At 37.1% G+C, this 18964-nt stretch overlaps 1 protein-coding gene across 1 annotated transcript; it reads left to right on the forward strand.

Moving 5' to 3' along the window:
* Positions 1-564: 564 nt before the first annotated feature.
* LOC139723203 (dnaJ homolog subfamily C member 17-like) lies at positions 565-17870 on the forward strand. The gene is made up of 10 exons (XM_071634461.1): positions 565-692; positions 2752-2821; positions 3830-3888; positions 5294-5381; positions 6606-6682; positions 7338-7431; positions 8996-9093; positions 10675-10755; positions 11634-11744; positions 17660-17870. The coding sequence occupies exons 1-10, from the start codon at positions 612-614 to the stop codon at positions 17855-17857; spliced, it is 957 nt and encodes a 318-aa protein (XP_071490562.1). The 5' UTR covers positions 565-611; the 3' UTR covers positions 17858-17870.
* Positions 17871-18964: the final 1094 nt, after the last annotated feature.

Genomic DNA, 18964 nt, shown 5'->3' on the forward strand with positions numbered 1-18964 from the left:
TCCGGCAAAGAGGTAAAATGGCACAATGATGGATGAATGAATATTCCACGAGACAGCGAATTTTAGAGAAGGAAAGAGAGATAGATAGCATAGAAGGAGAGTGAGAAGGACGCGAGTCCGATATTTTTAGAGAACGAGATGATGTAGAGCGAGTTTACACCTTCTTCTTCTTCTTCTTCTTCTTCTTCCAGTCTGGTACAGTCCGCCTCTGGCGTATTATCGTACCTTGTGCTTGTCAAGTGCTGGGTGTACAGTGTGCAGGTAAAAATTGAAAGTAAAAGAAAAGAGTGAAATGCCAGAAAATAGACACTTGGATAGGCTATTGCATATAATGAAGCTAGATTCAAAAGTTTATCATTTTGAGTTGAAACGTAAAAATGATTGATATCTCAGTTTGTGAAAAATGCAGATACATTGTACTGCGTTTTCTCCATTGGGGCAGCCACGATATCAGCCTCAATCGTCAACTTATACACCAAGGACCTATACATTCTCTCTACACCGAGTACCTTGTGTCAACATTTTTTTCCGCCTTGAACTGAGACTATTATTATTTGCCGAGTGTTGTTCGTGTACGCGGCGCGGTCTGCATATCGCTAAATTGCTGCAAAATGACGTCTGCTGAGATAAACGTTTCTAATCTTGATCTGTATGAACTGCTCGACCTTCTACCAGATGCTACTGAACAAGCGGCAAGTATCATACTGATATGTAAATACACATTCTTGTCATGGTTTCGAATAAATTCGCTAACAATTGTAGCCAAATCGTCAACATAATAGTCCCATATATTGAGTTCTGTGTGCTTGTTATGACAGTCCTCATGCATTTATTCTAAATTCTCCATCATCAACTGCCTGGGCCGTATTCTGAGAGCTAATTAAGTGTCTGATTAGCACTTAATTACCGAATTAGTATTCTGAGAGCGTGATTAAGTAGGGGGTATATTAACCCCGGGACGCTCCGTATACACAGTTACACACTGTGGCACTGCGTGTTGGGGCTGGTCGCAGTTAGGGGTATATTAACTACCATCATAGCAACAAGCGTTTTGGCGGGAAGGACCTACGCGTTTGCGCGTGTCAATGCGCGTGCACCTCTGAGAGGACTTAATCACAGAGTTAATTACGAATCGGTATTCTGAGGGTGTAATTAAGTATGAAAGTTAATGGAAAACTTAATGATACCAAAGAGTGTCATTAACTACTCCGATATCACACATTACATTGTGTTTTCTCTACCACAACGATGCTTACCGTCTTCGGTAACCGATGAGCGGTTGAATCTTGTTATCATGGTATCCGTAGAATTCAGAGAAAAAAAGAAATATAGCCGATCTTCGAGGAATTTTGTCATTTTATGTGAGCAAAGAGGTTGAGATCTTCGCGTGCGTAGGTGAGTGGTTGTAATCAAATACCGGAGTGTACGCACGGAGCTCTTGGTGTAATTACAGGGGGCGTGCAGGAGCGCGCATTTAGGACATATTTGCGCGTGTAATCATCATTTTGGCCTTTAACAACGCGTCTGATTGGATGGAATAACAATTAACCCAAGATGGGAGGGACCTAAGATAATTACAGGGGACTTAATCATACCTTAATTACGTCCTCAGAATACCGATTTTGCCCATGATTATTCAGGGCCTATTAACTTCACGACTTAATCACGAAGTTAATTACAGACTTAATCACGACCTCAGAATACCACCCCTGGTAATTTGAATTTACACGTGCACGTGGTAGGAGTGGTAAAGTCTTATTACTATTTGAATACACGTGTAGATCTAGCTCTAGTTAATATACTGGTAAACTAAATGGGATGTACAACTACAAATTTACCACAGTATGGTCTATCTAGAACTTAGAAGTAGAACCCTGCCCCTGGTGCATATTGCCATTATTGGTTCTGCCTCTGGTTGGCTCGTGTTCTAGATCTACTTCTATTTAACAAAACCAAAAGTATCTAACGTTAGACCTCCTAAATTATCTACAGTAATATAATGTACATTTTAGTCGATCATGTATATAAAGTAGAACTAAGTTAAGGGACATTTTAAGTTTTATTTGATGATAAAAAATAAATAATGATGACTAGTAGGTGGGATGGGATAGGCCTATCTAAACTTTTATATTTTCTCCTGACATCATTAAATCAACAAACAGTCTGTGATGTCTATTAAAGTATGTAGATCTAATATAACTTCCAGTACTCTAATTCATTATAATAATAGTAGATCTATGAATTGAACCTCGGCGCTCACAACTACAGTTACAAGATTCTGATGTAGAACCTGTGATTTGATTTGATTTATTGTTCATTAAGGAAATTCGGTTTTCACATGCCATGGTTTATGTGAACTTGTTCAATACATTCATAACCATAATGACAATCTGGAAATTAATTCTCGCAATTTCCATATGTTTAAAAAAAAAGGCTCATTCTGAAGACATTTTCTTTTACGCAGCTTCTTCACCTTCCGAAATCACATTGTTTTTAGCAGTTGATCGATATTCAGCCATATTAATGATGAATATCCTGATGGGGCAAGGAGAAATCAAAATATTTTTTCTTTGATTTAATTCATCAATATATTTTGAATTCATCGTATATCTTGAGTAAACCTATACAATAGTACATTTTTAGGCCATTAGTCAAGACCTAATTGTTTTGATTTAAATATTGATAGGGCCTATTTGCTGATATGCACAATGTTATATTTTGCTTTTGTCACCTTATTTTGCTTTCAAACAGATAAAGAAAGCATACAGGAAGAAGGCACTCAAATGTCATCCTGATAAAAATCCTGATAACCCTCAAGCAGGTAAGCGTTAGCTAATGGTTCTGACTCTCAGTCATGAGATTGCAGATTAGATTTGACTAATTTCTAGTTGATATACTTGGAATCTTGATCACATAATCCTCTCAGTGAAAAGACCGATTTATCTTTGGTGAAGAGACAGATTTACCATAAGGGAAGACATGTCTTATTCATTCGTTGTTATTTTCCACACACTGAGGAAGTGTACTGTAAAATTAGGAATGTTCGTGTGCATTTTAATTTCGCGAGAGCAAGATTCGCGAATGCACATGAAAGTTCTTGTCTACACAAATGTTAGAGGTAACTCGTGAAAATTTCATGCTGCGAAAAAGGGTCGTCGGCTCCAATTCACGAAAATATCATGCCACGAATATATCATGTTTTACAGTATGTATTATATGTTTTCTCATTGGCAAAGTCAGAGAGTTTGGAAGATCTGCTCTGTTAGTGCTTGTTGTGCAACATATACTGTACTTGTGAGAAAGTTCAAAGACCTTTTAATATTGAGATTGTCAACAGTGAGTTGGTGTAGTACTCATAATCACATCCTAATTTTGAGCGAGATGCACTGTAATTATAATTTTACAGGTACTGGTAAAGTGTATCTACCTATGGATAAAAGTGATTTACAGAGTATGTTTTTGTGTGTTTTAAATCTGTTCATCAGGTAACTATGCTACTACACCTGCTCTTTTTCCAGGATTGTGTCATTTCATTAGTCATAGATGCAATCACTCACACATTTGTTTGTAAAGGAATAGCCTGCATCACAATCCCCCTTAACAATTATTTTCAGTCATGCAATGTATATTCAAAATTGTGGAAACATCCTGTAGACATCTTACTGTATGTCTTTTGTAATTGTTTTCGATAGAGATGAAAATGATGAAGCCAAAATTTACAAATATTGTTTTGCCTCTTTTTTTTTTGTCTCTTGAATGAATGGAACTCTCATGTTGTCATGTCAGTGAATGTCTAATATACAATATTCCTCTCTTCTTTCCTCATTAGCTGTAGAATGGGAGAAACTTGCCAAAGCTCTTGAGATTCTCACAGACCCTGAAGCCAAGGTGAGTAATCGTCTCATTTCAGAATAAGACTGCGACAGGATGATAATAGTGATGATGAAGACAATAACAATTACAAGTGCAATGATACAAATGATTACAGTCACATTCCTGATGACAGTGAGAGTGATAATGATTGTGATCAACTACACTGGACAGCAAAAGAAAGTACCTACTTCTGTCAAAGGCCGCACACAAAAATTCACCCCCTAGAAATAAAAACATTTTGTACACAGGTATGCTGCAATATCCACTAGTAATCACATACCCAATAGCAAGTGATTATCTTTATTACAAAGAAGAAAAAAAATGACATGCACAGCATCTTGATCACTGAATCAAAAGTCACAAAATGTAACAGAATGAGCCTAACAAGTTTTACGCAAAAATCAGTGTCACAGGACGAAAAAAGCAGTCACAAACATCAATTTTCAATAATGTGTATGTCCTCCCCGTGCCTGGACACATTCCAGGCATCTCTGACGCATGCTCTGGACAAGCTGTCTGGTGTAGTCCTGGGGAAGTTCTGTCCATTCCTCCTGCAGAGCTTGGATCAATGTTGGTTGTTTAAAAATGTTGTCCATTCAGTGGCCATTTTTGCGTTGTGGAAAATGCTTTTGTGTGGGGGAAAATGCTTTTGTGTGGGACTTTTGATTCAGTGACCAAGATGCTGTGCATGTCAAGTTCTTTGTTATGAAGACATTCACTTGCTTATGTGCATGTGATTAGTAAGGGGCATTGTAGCACGTGAATTTTTGTGTGCGGCCTTTGACAGAAGTGGGTACTTTCTTTTGCTGTCCAGTGTATTACCTTAATTTCATTTTAATTGTAAGTATGTCCTCTCATCACTTTAGTTCATAGAAAGTTGTTGGAAATGTGGCAGACAGAGACTGGAGCTCCTGCTATCATTTTTTATAGTCTTATCATTCCTGTCACCACATTATTATCCACCTCATCTTCTGTGTTGTGTAACAGAAACAACAGAAAAAATATAATGTATATAAACTGCATTATGACTGTTATATACAGTATTTTTATGTGTGAATGTCGCAATTTAACCACTGTATTTGATAGATGGATACAGATATACAAATCATCATATTGAAGGTACTGGTAGGAGGTGTTCAGTAATCCTCATTTGCAGGTCTCAATGATCTTTACTTTACCTAAAGATAGCACAACACTAAATGAGTAATGATATGTTTGGTTTGGGTTTTTTTTTTCAGTTTTCAGGGAACGCAAAAAATTAAGTCAATGATAACCAGAAGGATATGACCCTACACAGGTGACTGGTGCTGTTTGCCCTTCTGCATGTGAACATGCATCCTACTACTTCCGATCATCTCTTTTGGTAGGAGATTTAAAAAACAACAAAACAAGAAGATATCTCTTATTTTTATATTTTCAGGCAGCATATGACAAGGTTCTGAAGGCAAGAAAAGCAGCTGAACTGAGGAATAGAGCGCTTGAGAGTAAGAGGAAGAAGATAAAAGAAGGTAAGTAATTAAGATAATGATGAAGGGTATGTTTTCTTTTGTAACAGCATCAAGATTCAAGCTAGACAGTAGAGTTAAGATCATTGCATATTTCCCTCACTGATTATATGTGAAAGAGCACATTTCCAGTTCTCACCCAGTTTTTCACACACAGAAACAACATGCCATACTGTCAATTGTGTCACCAAATTTTTATGAAAAGATGACTAAGCAGTACTTTTTATGCAATGCATAAATTTTGACACTGGTTTTTAGGATCTTTTTATTACATAAGAGGTGAGTATGCAAGTTTTCTTATTGTGCTACTGTCTTATTGTGGAGTATCTTAAAAATGAGAAAGGTGTTGAAAACATATTTCATGCAGTGTTTTCAAGAAGCTGTAATTTTCAACAGAGGGTAATTGCTGTGTCAAAGAATATCCATGTGCAGTTACAAGAATGTAAATGGGGAGTGCCAGAAACAATAATGGCTATTTGTTTTGGCATATAGATAACAATTATCAGGTCAGATAAGTGCCACCCATTTTGCATATATATGTCTGTCTTGTTTTTCCCGTGAACGTCATGAATTTAATTCCATCTGTAGCTTTCTTCTTGATTAAAACTTCTATATGGAAACTGTCATACCTGTTACGTTTATGAATAATTTGTAATGCGTGTGTGACCACTAAGCTCAAAACCCACAAGTAGGCCAAAATGAATTCCCACTTGTTATAGTATGAAAGAGTAAGCTCATAATAGTATGAAAGAGTAAGCTCTAAGGTTCAAAAGGATATGGCACTTGTTGAACTGGACCATCCTAGCCCATTCAAAAAGTGATTGAAAGAAGAGACAGTTAGGAGGTGTACATGTAGCTTCGTAGGAAAAGGAGAAAAGAGGATTTAAAGATTAGAGTCACTCAGGTGTGCTGTACAAAAGTACCAATGAAAAAAATCTGGTCCAGAAAAAAAAAAAAGTTAATATATCAAATTTGACTTTGTTTTAAGCTGCCATGTTTTGACAGTAGGTAGAGAAAAGATTACTATTCCAGGTAAGATAAACTTTAAAAATTTGAGTCAGTCAGCCCAAATGACATAGTTTGGTCCATTAGAGAATCCTAATCTGCGACTGTCTGTGGGTTTTGAGCTGGGCAGTCACATTTGATATAAACCCCAATGCTGCACATTCAATCGATATCTGTGAAGCCATGTTACACACATACCACCTTTCATTTCATATAACCCAGACCTAGAGTCAAGGGAAGCATCGTTTCGGCAAGAGCAAGGAAACACCATTGATGCTGCATGCCAGCTTGAGAGAGAGGTATGAAAATATAATGTTGATGTGTCTTTTTGCTTTCTAGATTTCCTCTTGGAGCAATGTATGGCAAATATATATGTGCACATGTAGTCTGTTTTTTGCTTTTCATTCTTTAACCTGAGAGAATATGTATTTTGAAAGAGATATTACATTTGTGAAATTTTTCAAAATATCAAAAGGCAAAATTTGCAGAAATTTTTACTTTGAACTGTTAAAGATGAGTCCTGAGAATACTTGGGCAGGTGTCTGTAGGAAACGCGTGTTATAGCAAAATCAGTCCGTCCTCAACAGGTTGAACACAAAAACTAGGTAAAAGTTTCTTGACATTCCTGACTGTCTGTGTATCAGATGTCCTCACGTTTCTCCCAAACCAGTAAATCGAGGTTATATGTTCATATCTACATGAATATGTCAAAACCATATAATTGACTTAAAGAAGTGTTTTGTTTTGTTTTGTTTTTTACTATTTTGAATTGGAAAGGATGGGCCTTATTGGGTACACTTTAGACTGTATAATTCTGTTCCTCCCTTGAAAATATTTTTTTTATACTACCTATGCCTTCTTTTGATAAAGAAATGTCAGGCCAATTAAAAATTTATATGCTAGAATGATTAAGAATTTCAGATGGTTGAAATCTTTTGATCGCATTCCTGAAAGATTCTGAGGCTGAGAGAAGAAGGCTCAAGGACATTAAAGAAGGAGCAGGAACTTCTAAAAACTGAGTTGCTGCAGGCTTCAGCAGCAAGTGAAGGTGTGTACTATGATGATTGTAATGATTACAATTCTGCTGCTATTGATGTGTGATTATTGCATTGATGATTGGAAAAGAAAACATTTTTGGGATAATTGTGGCAATGATGATTCAACTCAATGAATGAGAAATTGGCAATAGCAGGGTTCCTGCGGTCATGGTAAGCGTGGAAACGTCATGGAATTAAACAATTTTGAAAATGTTTTTCCAGACCTGGAATAGCTATGAAAAATGCATGATCAAAAATATATCATGGAAAAGTCATGGAAATTTATAGATTTTTATATTTTTTGCCTTTTAGTGATCTTCTTTTATGCAGTGTTATTTCCTTCTGAGGAAAACATTTCATCAAAAAGAATCACACCAACTCGTCTGCCACATACAGTGTTCATGTGGTATGCACATCGACATTTTACATGAACATTATTTATCCAATAGCAATTTCAATTGATTCAACACTGCCCACATAGGTTATTTTGAAGTTACTGTCTGAAAAAGGGTCGTGGATTTCTAAAATTTACATGGAAAACTCGTGGAATTTAATTTTGTAAAAGATTAAGTTCTGCACGTGTACATGTATATATGGGGATTTGAAAGTCTCATAAGTAATTAGACCACTAGGTAATGAATTAGTCATAGTGCTGAGTATTTGTGATAATCATTGTTCATCATTGCCATGGTGAAACAATAGAATGATAGATACTTATAATAATGATTAAAACCATAGTATTCATCACTATCGTTATCTTCATTGCCGTATTGGAATAACAGAAGATCGCATACAGGAGTAGTAATTTTGTGCAATTCCTTAATTGAACGTGAACATGATGAAAGTGAAAAAGGAGATGTAGTGTCCTGTTTTGTTTTTACTCACAATCTGCAGTCTAATAGTAGTGTTTTGCAAAGAAGAATGCTATTTCCAAATTTATGAGCGATTCAATGGACCATTAAAATGGGGGTAAAAATAGTCATATACTGTAAAAGTGGGTATTGTCACCCAACTAATTTTTCGTGCTTGACCGGTTGAGAAGAGTTTTGCGTGTTTTTAATTCCGCGTAATCAAGACATAAACTACGGGAACACATGACAAGCAAAAATATTTGCGTGCTTTTATTTTCGAGCTAGTTCTGGTTGCGCGAAATGTGTAAAAATTTCAACACCTTGAAAGTTTTCACTTTTACAGTCCTTGTAATTGAAGTTCTCTAGCTTGAAAGTGTGTGTTATCATCATAAATGATGTTTAATAGGGAAGGTCCAAAGTAATATTCATTATCTTGTACATTAATCATAATGAAGCTTTGTCTGTAATGTTTGTTTATAGATGCCCAAATGTAGTCCATTGCTAGACAGAGGCTTGCTTTACTCAGCAACAGTTGATGATGATATAAAAAGAACTCCAATGGGGGACTGGTAATTCAAAATGACAGAAGAAGATGTGAGAAAAAGCTAATAGTTCCAAACATTCAGAGGCAGAAACATCTTTGCCTGTGGATCCATTAGTACACCTTCTTGATAAAATCCAAAAGGTGAATTTGCTGTATCCCAATCACTTGTTTTTACCACAGAAGAGTCTCCGAAGTTGAAAGTTAAGTGGAAGAGCAAGAAGGAAGATGCCCAGAATGGTGGATACTCCTATGAATTTTTGAAGAGGGCTTTCGATAAGGTGAGTCCTGTATTTGCACTGAATGGCCCGAATTCATGAAGGTGGTACAATTGAAACCATGGTTTAAACCATGGACAATTTGTATGGGTTACATGGCCTATTTCTTTACGAAATCAGTCATTTCGTCGACGAAATGACCATTTCGTTGATGAAATGTTCATTTCGTTAATGAAATGGTCATTTCGTTGACAAAATGTTGTCATTTTGGTCATTTTGTTACGAAATGATCATTCCTTCAACAAAATGACTGATTTCGTAACGAAATAGGCCATGTGACACTTGGCGCTCCATACAAATTGTCCATGGTTTAAACCTTTGTGAATTCGGGCCAATGTGTTCCTATAACTGTAAAACCAGAAATATTTGCTTCATGAAATTTCACAAATTGGAGCCAACGGCCTCTTTCGCGGCATGAAATTGTTGCGAATAGCCACTGGCATTTAATGCATTGCTTAGACAAGAACTTTCATGTGCATTTTAATATCATGAATCTTTGCTCCTTGGAAAATTCAAGAAAATTTCATGCACATGAAAATTTCTGGTTTTACAGTAACATTCAAACCCACTGAACAGAAACACATAAGCAAAGACATGGTTCCCCTTATAAAGTTAATCAATTACATTCTGATATTGAGATGTGATTTAAATGGAGAATTAGCTATCACCAAGGTTACTTGAGCTCTTGCAAGGTCTAAGGAATGAAAGGAAGAACATAGATCATAATATGTAGGAAGGGTCAGTATACAAAAAGAAAAGCAGCATCCTGTGAATAATCACGTGAGTTTAGATACCAGTAGTATTTTTTGCCATGAAGAATGTTGTTGTAGATTCTGATATTTCAGCAATAGAAATAATGATATTGGCCTTGAGAGTCTTTTGTATGTGTGTGTGTGGGGGGGGGGGGGGGGTACCAAGGTCATGAGTATTTTTGTTTTTGTTGTATGTAGTTCATTTATTTTTGATACTTTTTCATGATGAAAAAAAAAATCTTAAGAAAATACAGTAATCATGAAAAACACAATTTCATATTGTGAGTGCATTATACTGTTACAATCTCAAGTAGAAGATGGTGGGGGTAATTAATAGCACACTTGTCACTTCGGTAACACCTAAACAAAAATATAATGCTGCGTCATCACCAAAAATCTAGGAGGATATGAAACACTAACTTAAACTTTATATCTTGAATGACATGTGTGTGATCTCTCTCCAGAACCTTTTCTTCCATATGGATTTCTTTGAATGTACCCACGAATACATTAGTTTGCATATGCACATATTCATGACCATATGTAAATGAAGTATACAGTAATGCATTCAAAGACATCATTTTTCAAATTAAATTGTGAGTCCTCGTCATATTTGTTCATTTATTTCATGAAAATGGGGGTAGTCAGCCATTTCCATCCAAGTGGCAGCTCTGTGAACATAAAAACAAAATGATGCACTTTCAAACAAACAGGATGGTTGCTGTGACTTAAAGACCTACAAATAATAATACAAGATCATATGAAGTGATGATGTACCCATCCTAGGGATAGCATGATATTTCTATTTCATTTTCCTCTTTTATTCAAATAGTATGGCAAGGTGACTAACCTAATCATATCCTCTAAACGCAATGGAAGTGCGATAGTGGAATTTTCAACAGTTCATGCAGCGGTGAGTTTAGATATTTGTTTCTTTCATGTAACTGCTGTAAGTTTGAATTATATCATTTCTCTTCTCTCAGTTCTCAGCTGTAGTAAATAATGTGAGTAAAGAACCAAACCAGAACGATCCGTGCCGGCTTATTATGTCTGCATAGCTGAACTCTTCACAGGCATTATACGAACTGCACTTCATCTATTAGTCTATATTGTAATGTAAATAGCACAGTCTGCAAGAATCTTCAGCCTATTGGAGGAGGCAGACTTAATCAGAAGAAGAAGAAGAAGAACTCGAGTGAGCACTAGACCCGCGAGTCTCTGGCTATGACTTGACACCACAATTGAGAAGAAGGAGAATAGCAAGTGACTACAGAGCTGACCAATTCTACACTGAACTTCTGTAGGATAAATTGTTCCAATTTTTAAATTTATGAACGTCTAGGAGACAATATATTGATTATATCATACATTTGCGTGACAAGTGTGTCAAACTTGGAATAGGAGGTTTTTCATATGCATGAGCATTGAATGGTGAAAGTGTCTCTTTGTTTTTATTTTCAAGTGTAAGTGGTGGAAGAGAAATATGTCAGTGTAAGTATTTTGATGGTTTATTGTGCTATAGAAGTAAACACTTATTATTATTATTATTATTATTATCATTATTATTATTATCATCATCATCTTTATTATTATTATTTATTATTATTATTATTATTATTATTATTATTATTATTATCATCATCATTATTATTATTATCATTATTATTGTTATTATTATTATTATTATTATTATCATCATCATTATTATTATTATCATTATTATTGTTATTATTATTATTATTATCATCATTATCATTTATATAATCAGGTGTGTTTCCTCTTATGTGTCAGGAGCTTGCAGTGTCAAACGAAGTTGGTCTTCAACACAATCCCCTAGTGCTGACATGGTTATCAGGAAAGCCAGAAACAACACGACCACCTGTTTCAAAGCCCAGTGTTCAGGTAGGTACATTTGAAACCTCTGGCTTAAAATGTGCATGTCTTGCATTGAAAGTATGGTTAACTTGAGCATTTATGCTAATGAAAAGCATTTAAAGGGGCCCTGAAATCCAAATGTATGTTGATTTGTGTTGATTTATGATACCCTCAACATCACTTTTGCAGTGAAACGAATATCTAGAAACATTCCATATATTTTTAACAATTTTTTCTTCTCTTTTTCTTCAGATTTCTTGGGAATGCCCACAAAAAATCCTTCCAAACCAATATTCCTCAGATGACCTCATCTGTCAATCATTTTTAAGTACTGAAATGTTTAACAAAAGACATTGGGATGCACCTTCCTTTCGACTCAGCAGAACTTGCATGTTCCCTTGCCATGTCTTTTGTTAGTCACATTATTATCACAGAAACATGCAAGTTATGCTGAGTTGAGGGGAAGGTGCATTCCAGTGTCTTTTGTTAAACATTTCAGTACTTTAGCAATGATTGACAGATGAGGTCATTTGAGAAATATTGGTTTGGAAGGATTTTTTGTTGGCGTTCCCAAGTAATCTGAAGAAAAAGAGAAGAAAAAATTGTTAAAAATATATGGAATGTTTCTAGATATTCATTTCACCGCAAAAGTGATTTTGAGGGTATCATAAATCAACACAAATCAACATGCATTTGGATTTCAGGGCCCCTTTAAATGACTTTGGAAACCTTCCAGAAAGATATTGCTGTACCTTCATCATATTTCACAAGCACAGAGGTATCATTTGACACCTATGCAACATGATTTAGACAAGGAAATTGTTTAACCCTAACTAGGCCGGAGGGGAGGGCCTTCGAGGCCACCCCCTCAACGTTCCGCGCGATGTATCGCAATCGCAAAAAGCTATCACCGCGACGTTTCATGACTTTTTTCTTTCGAGTCTCCCGCATCTTTTGACACTAAATTTGCGACGCTCTGACGCGCGGTTCCAAAGTTACGCATAAATATATACATGCATGTCAGACCAAAAATTGCTCAAAAACGTGAATTCGTGTACAATTTCAATGCAAACTGTGCTTACAGGCAAATTTCATAAAAGCATGATTATTTTGGTGTTTTAGTGATTAAAATCAATGAATAACATATTTTCTTGTTCGGAGCGATGTCGCGGACAAATTTCATCGAAAAAACAATGAAAAACATAAAGTCGAAAAAGCAAAGAAATACATAAGAGATTCAAAAAACAATAAAATACTTTAGAATTTTTTCTGATATCGCAATTTATTTACAACATTTGCTAAGGACACTAAAAAGAATATTTACACAAAAAATGTGCCTGTTTTGAGCTTTATTTTGTGATTTATACCAAATAGTCTGTTTTCATGCATCATTATGCATAAATTAGCATAATTAAGCATAAATGATAATTTTTGTCTCGCCCACCGGAGGTGAAGGCGAGACTAAGGGATCCAAATGGCGTCCGTCCGTCGTCCGTCCGTCGTCCGTCCGTCGTCCGTCGTCCGTCACAAATGTTAAAGTTTACCTGCAAGACTCTCTTATGATGCATAACTTGGCAACTGTTACAGCAATGGCAGCCACACTTGGGTGATAGAAGCACTAGGGGTATCTTCATGTTATGGTGTTGTCAGAGGTCATGTGATGATGTCAAAGGTCATTTGAGGTCATATATTAAAGAGTATGTGCAAGACTCTCTTTTCTACGTTAAAGTTTACCTGCAAGACTCTCTTTTGACAAATAACTTCACATAAAGTTGCTTGGATTACAACCTAACTTGGGTCATAGATGCACTGGGGGTACCTTCATGTTATGGTGCCGTTGGAGGTCACCGGATAAGGTCAAAGGTCATTTGAAGTCATACGTTAAAGTTTACTTGCAAGACTCTCTTATCACATGTAACTCGACACATGTTGCTACAATGGCAATCAAACTTGGGTGATGGATGCACTGGGGGTACCTTCATGTTATGGTGCCGTAAGAGGTCACATGATAAGGTCAAAGGTCATTTGAGGTCATACGTTAAAGTTTACTTGCAAGACTCTCTTATCACACGTAACTCAGCACATGTTGCTACAATGGCAATCAAACTTGGGTGATGGTAGATGTCTCTTGGGAAGTTGAAGGTAACCACAAGGTCAAAGGTTACAGACAGGGGTCAACGAACTTTTAGGGCCCAATGTTAAGTTTTTAGGGCGCATTTCGTTTATGGCTCATAACTTTTGATCCCTTTGTCCGTTTGTGACCAAACTTGGATGGAAGATGTCCCTTGGGGAGGTGAAGGTCGTCACAAGGTCAAAGGTCACAGACAGGGGTCAACAAACTTTTAGGGCCCAATGTTATGTTTTTAGGGCACGTTTTGGTTGTGGCTCATAACTTTTGATCCCTATGTCCGTTTGTGACCAAACTTGGACAGTAGATGTCCCTTGGGGAGTTAAAGGTTATCACAAGGTCAAAGGTCACAGAAAGGGGTCAATAAATTTTTAGGGCCCGATGTTAAGTTTTTATGGCGCGTTTCGATTACGGCTCATTACTTTTGATCCCTTTGTCCGTTTGTGACCAAACTTGGATGGTAAATGTCCCTTAGGGTGTTCAAGGTCACCACAAGGTCAAAGGTCATAAGCAGGTCAATTAACTTCTGGGAGTTATAAAAAATATTAATTCCTTGTGCGCGAATGGGCGAGACACAATTTGGCGATTGCCTTGTTTGTAAAATTAACTTCGTGGTACTTTAGATTACATCATAGGCAATGTGTGTGCCAATTTTTGTCGCGATCGCGCAGTCGACGGCAGAGATCTATCAACTACCTAAATAGCCCGGCCTAGTTAGGGTTAAGACCACAATTTTGACTAGCAAATTACCCTTCTCTTATTTCTAGTTTAACTACTCCCATGCACTCACAAATGCGTTATGAACTTCTTGGAATTCGTGGTCTTTGATATCAGTCTATAATTTAGCTTATTTTTTTCTCCCCATTCACTTGATCTATTTGTTCAACCATCACCCCATGACATAATTTTTATGCCTCCGCCACAAAGTGGTGCCGGAGGCATTATGTTTTCGGGTTGTCCGTCCGTCCATACGTCCGTCCGCTTTCGTTTACGCGATAACTTGAGTAATGTTTACTGGAATTTTACCAAACTTGGTCCAAGTATGAAGTATGATGGGGCGATTAGTTAATTAGATTTTGGGTGAAATCGGCTAAAGGTCAAAGGTCAAGGTCAAATCATGAAATTGTAACCGTTTACGCGATAACTCAAGACTGGATGGAGCAAATTTCACCAAACTTTGTTGGAGGATGATGTATGATGGGACAATTACTTGATTAGTTTTTCAGTGAAATCGGACAGAGGTCAAAGGTCAAAGATCAAGGTCAAATCCTAAAATTTATCTATTTACGTGATAACTCAAAACTGGATGAAGCAGCTTTCACCAAACTTGGTCCAAGGATGATGTATGATTGGACAATTAGTTGAGTAGATTTTAGTGACATTGGCAAAAGGTCAAAGGTCAAAAGGTCAAGGTCAAATGCTACAAATGTTGCAATTTCCCCATATCTATGTAATGCCCGAAGGTATTTTCTTGAAACTTGGTGTGGACATGTACTACTGCGTAAAGATTCTCCAGAGAGAGTTTTATGTCATAAGGTCAAAGGTCAAAAGGTCAAAGGTTAGGTGAAAATGTTGCAGTATCACTTTTCTCGCAAATGGTTCAATGTATTTTCATGGAACTTGGTACATACGCATGTACTGTCTGGCAGGGATTCTCTAGGGAATTTAGGGGTCATGGGTCAATATTCAGGGGTCAAAGGTCAAGGTCAACTCCTCAAAATTTTACTATTTCCCTCATATACTAGTATATGAAATGTTTGCATTATTATTTTCAAAACTTAGTACATGCATTGCCTAATGGAGATTCTCCAGGAAATTTCCAGCCAGAAGGTCAAAGGTCAAAGGGTAAGGGTCAAAGGCCAGGTTTCAATGCCCCCCCCCCCAAAAAAAAAAGAAAAAAAAAACTTTTTTGTACCGTTATCACACTCTTTCTTCATACCTTTGAAATTACTCAATGCATAAACTTCCCAAAAATTCCCCAAATATGTATACCTGCACTCTTAGAAAATTATGGCAAACCCAGTTCAAGACATTTCTGACAAACCTGTCATTTCAGTATTTTGCCAGTTATGTGAAAATGTCATGGATCACACATTGTGAAGACATTGTACTATACGCCTATTGGGAGAATCATGCATTATGGTGGAGGCATCATTCGCCATAGCAACATTTCTAGTTCTTTGCTGGAACTATATCAATATTTTAAATGTTTCATTCATGTAAGATATTTCCTTTTTCTTTTTCTCCATGTAAATTGCTGTATACGCTGTTATTTTCGCGTACAGATATTTTCGCGAATGAGGAGGTCATGGACATTTTCACGAAATGTTGTTTTCGCGAACTGATGCCGACGGTAACGTAAATGCGCTATTACCCTAGCGCATGGAGACATTTTCGCGTCTTGTTAAATTCGCGATCCAACTGAGATTTGCAAAATTTACGAAAATAAAACCCTCACGAAACTAACAGCTTATACAGTACAACAAGATAGATTATTGTGCCATACTTACGATAACCCACAGTATCCCTGAAGTATTGTGCATTAAGTATAGTTTATTAGGACTGTTGCATGGCCGGCACCACGTTTTCAAAAGTGGGGCGGGGGCATTTCCGGCTTCATAGCTAACAAGGAAAAAAAAGGCCTTCTGCACAACTTCTGATTTCTGGTGCCACTTCCGGGTTTCTTCAGCGGACAAGCAAAAAACAAAAAAGGGGGGGGGGGTTGTCTTCAGCGCAAAAGCAAAGGCCTTATCACGCTCATTCTATTTTTTCTAGTGCCACTTCCGGGGTAAAAAGAGTTCCCCCCCAACCTCCGTTCCTCTGGCCCTGTGTCGGAAATACATCAGTGTACTGTTAAGTCATATTATTTCTGTGACTCTTGTCTTTATTATGCTGCTGTGTTTACACCGAGCACGGTACGGGCAACGGGATGGGTTTTTGCTGTGGTACGCCAAAAGGGACCATGTCTGGTTCTGTTAAAAAGAATAAGTAATTCGGTACAAAATCACCTAAAATGTTATTCTTATGTCAAAATGAGGAGCAACAAAAAATTAACAGTAGAAGATTAATTTCTTAACAAAACTATCCACGGGGAAGTGATATTGTAATAGAACCAGACATGGTTCCTTTTGGTGCACCATAGCAAAAGTTCCTTTCCGTGACTCGTGCTGGATGTGGTGTAAACGTAGCTTTAACCTGTTGAAGTGAATGTTACCAAAAAAGTCACCAAAGTGTGGCTGTTAGGATAATAGCCTATGCACATAGCAAATTGCTAGATATATTTTTGCTATATATTCTTTCAGGTATGTGTGTGTGTTCATTTACCTATAGAGTTGTCTCTATTCATTTACTTTAACATTGAAATATGCTAAAGTTCAGGTTTCTATGATATTCTTAACATATGTCAAATTTCAGTGAAATTGTTATTCTGTTTACTGTAAAACAAGGAATGTTCGCGTGCATTTTAATTTCGGGAATTTCGCGCGCACCAAGATTCGCGAAATCAAAATGCCCGCGAAAGTTGTTGTCTACACTATATGCATTGAACGCCAGTGGCAATTCGCGAAAATTTCATGCCGCAAATATATGTTTTACAGTATTACTTTTTTCTCTGCATAACAAAGTCAACTTTAGCATGGAGTGTACTTTCACTTTCAATACACAGCAAAATACAAAAACAAAAACCCACCTCATATGTGTTTATAGAATATACATACACATTCACACTTGAGTATGCACCTGTGATACCATGTAACATGCCACAAAGCATAAATAGGTTGGTGGTTTTCCTGTTTACATGTGAATGCTAACTTAGGTGGAAGATGGCGGCGACTTTGAGAGCGCCGTGCTGCGGAAGTTAATGGAGGCGGAGCAGAGGAAGCAGGAGAGACACGCAGACGAGCTTGACAAGGACATGGGTGATGGCCGTAGCTCGGCCTCCAGTGTGGAGCAGAATCGGGCAGGTTTCGCCAATTTCTGCCAAAGAGAAGATGACGACTTACTGGGCAAATGACACAGATTGTATAATGGTGGATATTATTACATGTGTGACTCTGGTAAATGTGTATATTTATTAAGAGCTGTAACCTGCACTCGGATCTTCCATGCCCCCTGAAGTCATTTTACTTGAAGGCTGGTCGAGTCTTGTAAGAGACTTGATGCAAGCGGCAGATATTATCTTTGCTTTCTTTCTCAGATGTCTTCATAGATTGAAATAGGTTTTAAAAAGGCCACTGCATATGAAAGCTGACATGTTATTACAGCAGACATGCTTTTGTCAAGAATCAGTGTGGGATACTGTGTATTCATGGTTGCTGTTGTGTATCAAGTTGCATAACTCTGATCGTGATGTTCTTACTTAACTTGGCTTGGTTTTTCTGAGGTACATATCACCTGACCTCCAACATGTGATTTTCAATGCCGAGTTTCAGACAAAAACATTCTAAGTGAGTAAATGCCAATGAAATCAACAAGGAAGTATTGTGTGATCATGAAGATGAAGATCTGTGAAAAGCTGTGTTTCGGACAAAAGAATTTTTTAATGAGTAAATGCTAGTGAGTTCAACAAGGAAGTACTGGGTAATTGCCTGAATAAGTGATGTCATGCGATTAGGAGATTTACAAGAAAAACTACAATAAAGTGATAAACTTTGGTGAGGTTGATCAGAGGTGAAGCTGCTTAGATCTCAATGATTAGGGAGAGAGTATGACTGATATTCCACCTCTGACTTCATGTGTTTGTTTGATTGTTTGTTTGTTTGTTTGTGTGGTTTCATTTTGTTATGAGTATCATATGTGGAGCTCTTGTGGTTTATTGGATAGGACTATGGACTGTTGATCCAAGGTCTGTTCTTCAAGTTCCGTGGCTGTGGTGGGTACAGGTGCTCCCAGGCAAGGCACTTCATCCTCTTTTGCCTAGTCCTTCCGGGGGAGACTCAAGGCTTTCAGTACGCTTGTTGCTTACTGATAAGCATTCACTGCTTTCCTATCAACCACATTAAATAAATCATGATTTTTTTTTTTTTTTTAAGTGTACAAATGTTTACTCAGATATGCATGGAGGTGCTGAAAGAACAGGGTCTTGTCTGCAGTATTCACTTACTGTTGACCAAACACATAG

This window comes from Diadema antillarum, unplaced genomic scaffold (assembly GCF_040938485.1).
Source record: "Diadema antillarum isolate AM-2024a unplaced genomic scaffold, OU_Dant_1.0 scf00000183, whole genome shotgun sequence".
Taxonomy (NCBI): Eukaryota; Metazoa; Echinodermata; class Echinoidea; order Diadematoida; family Diadematidae; genus Diadema; species Diadema antillarum.

What these genes read in the sequence shown, in the direction of transcription:
- LOC139723203 (XM_071634461.1), top strand. Translation starts at nt 612, where the DNA reads ATGACGTCTGCTGAGATAAACGTTTCTAATCTTGATCTGTATGAACTG. An exon ending in GAGGAAGAAGATAAAAGAAG is followed by an intron (nt 5,382 to 6,605) that starts GTAAGTAATTAA and finishes CATATAACCCAG; the next exon opens with ACCTAGAGTCAAGGGAAGCA. An exon ending in CATGCCAGCTTGAGAGAGAG is followed by an intron (nt 6,683 to 7,337) that starts GTATGAAAATAT and finishes CATTCCTGAAAG; the next exon opens with ATTCTGAGGCTGAGAGAAGA.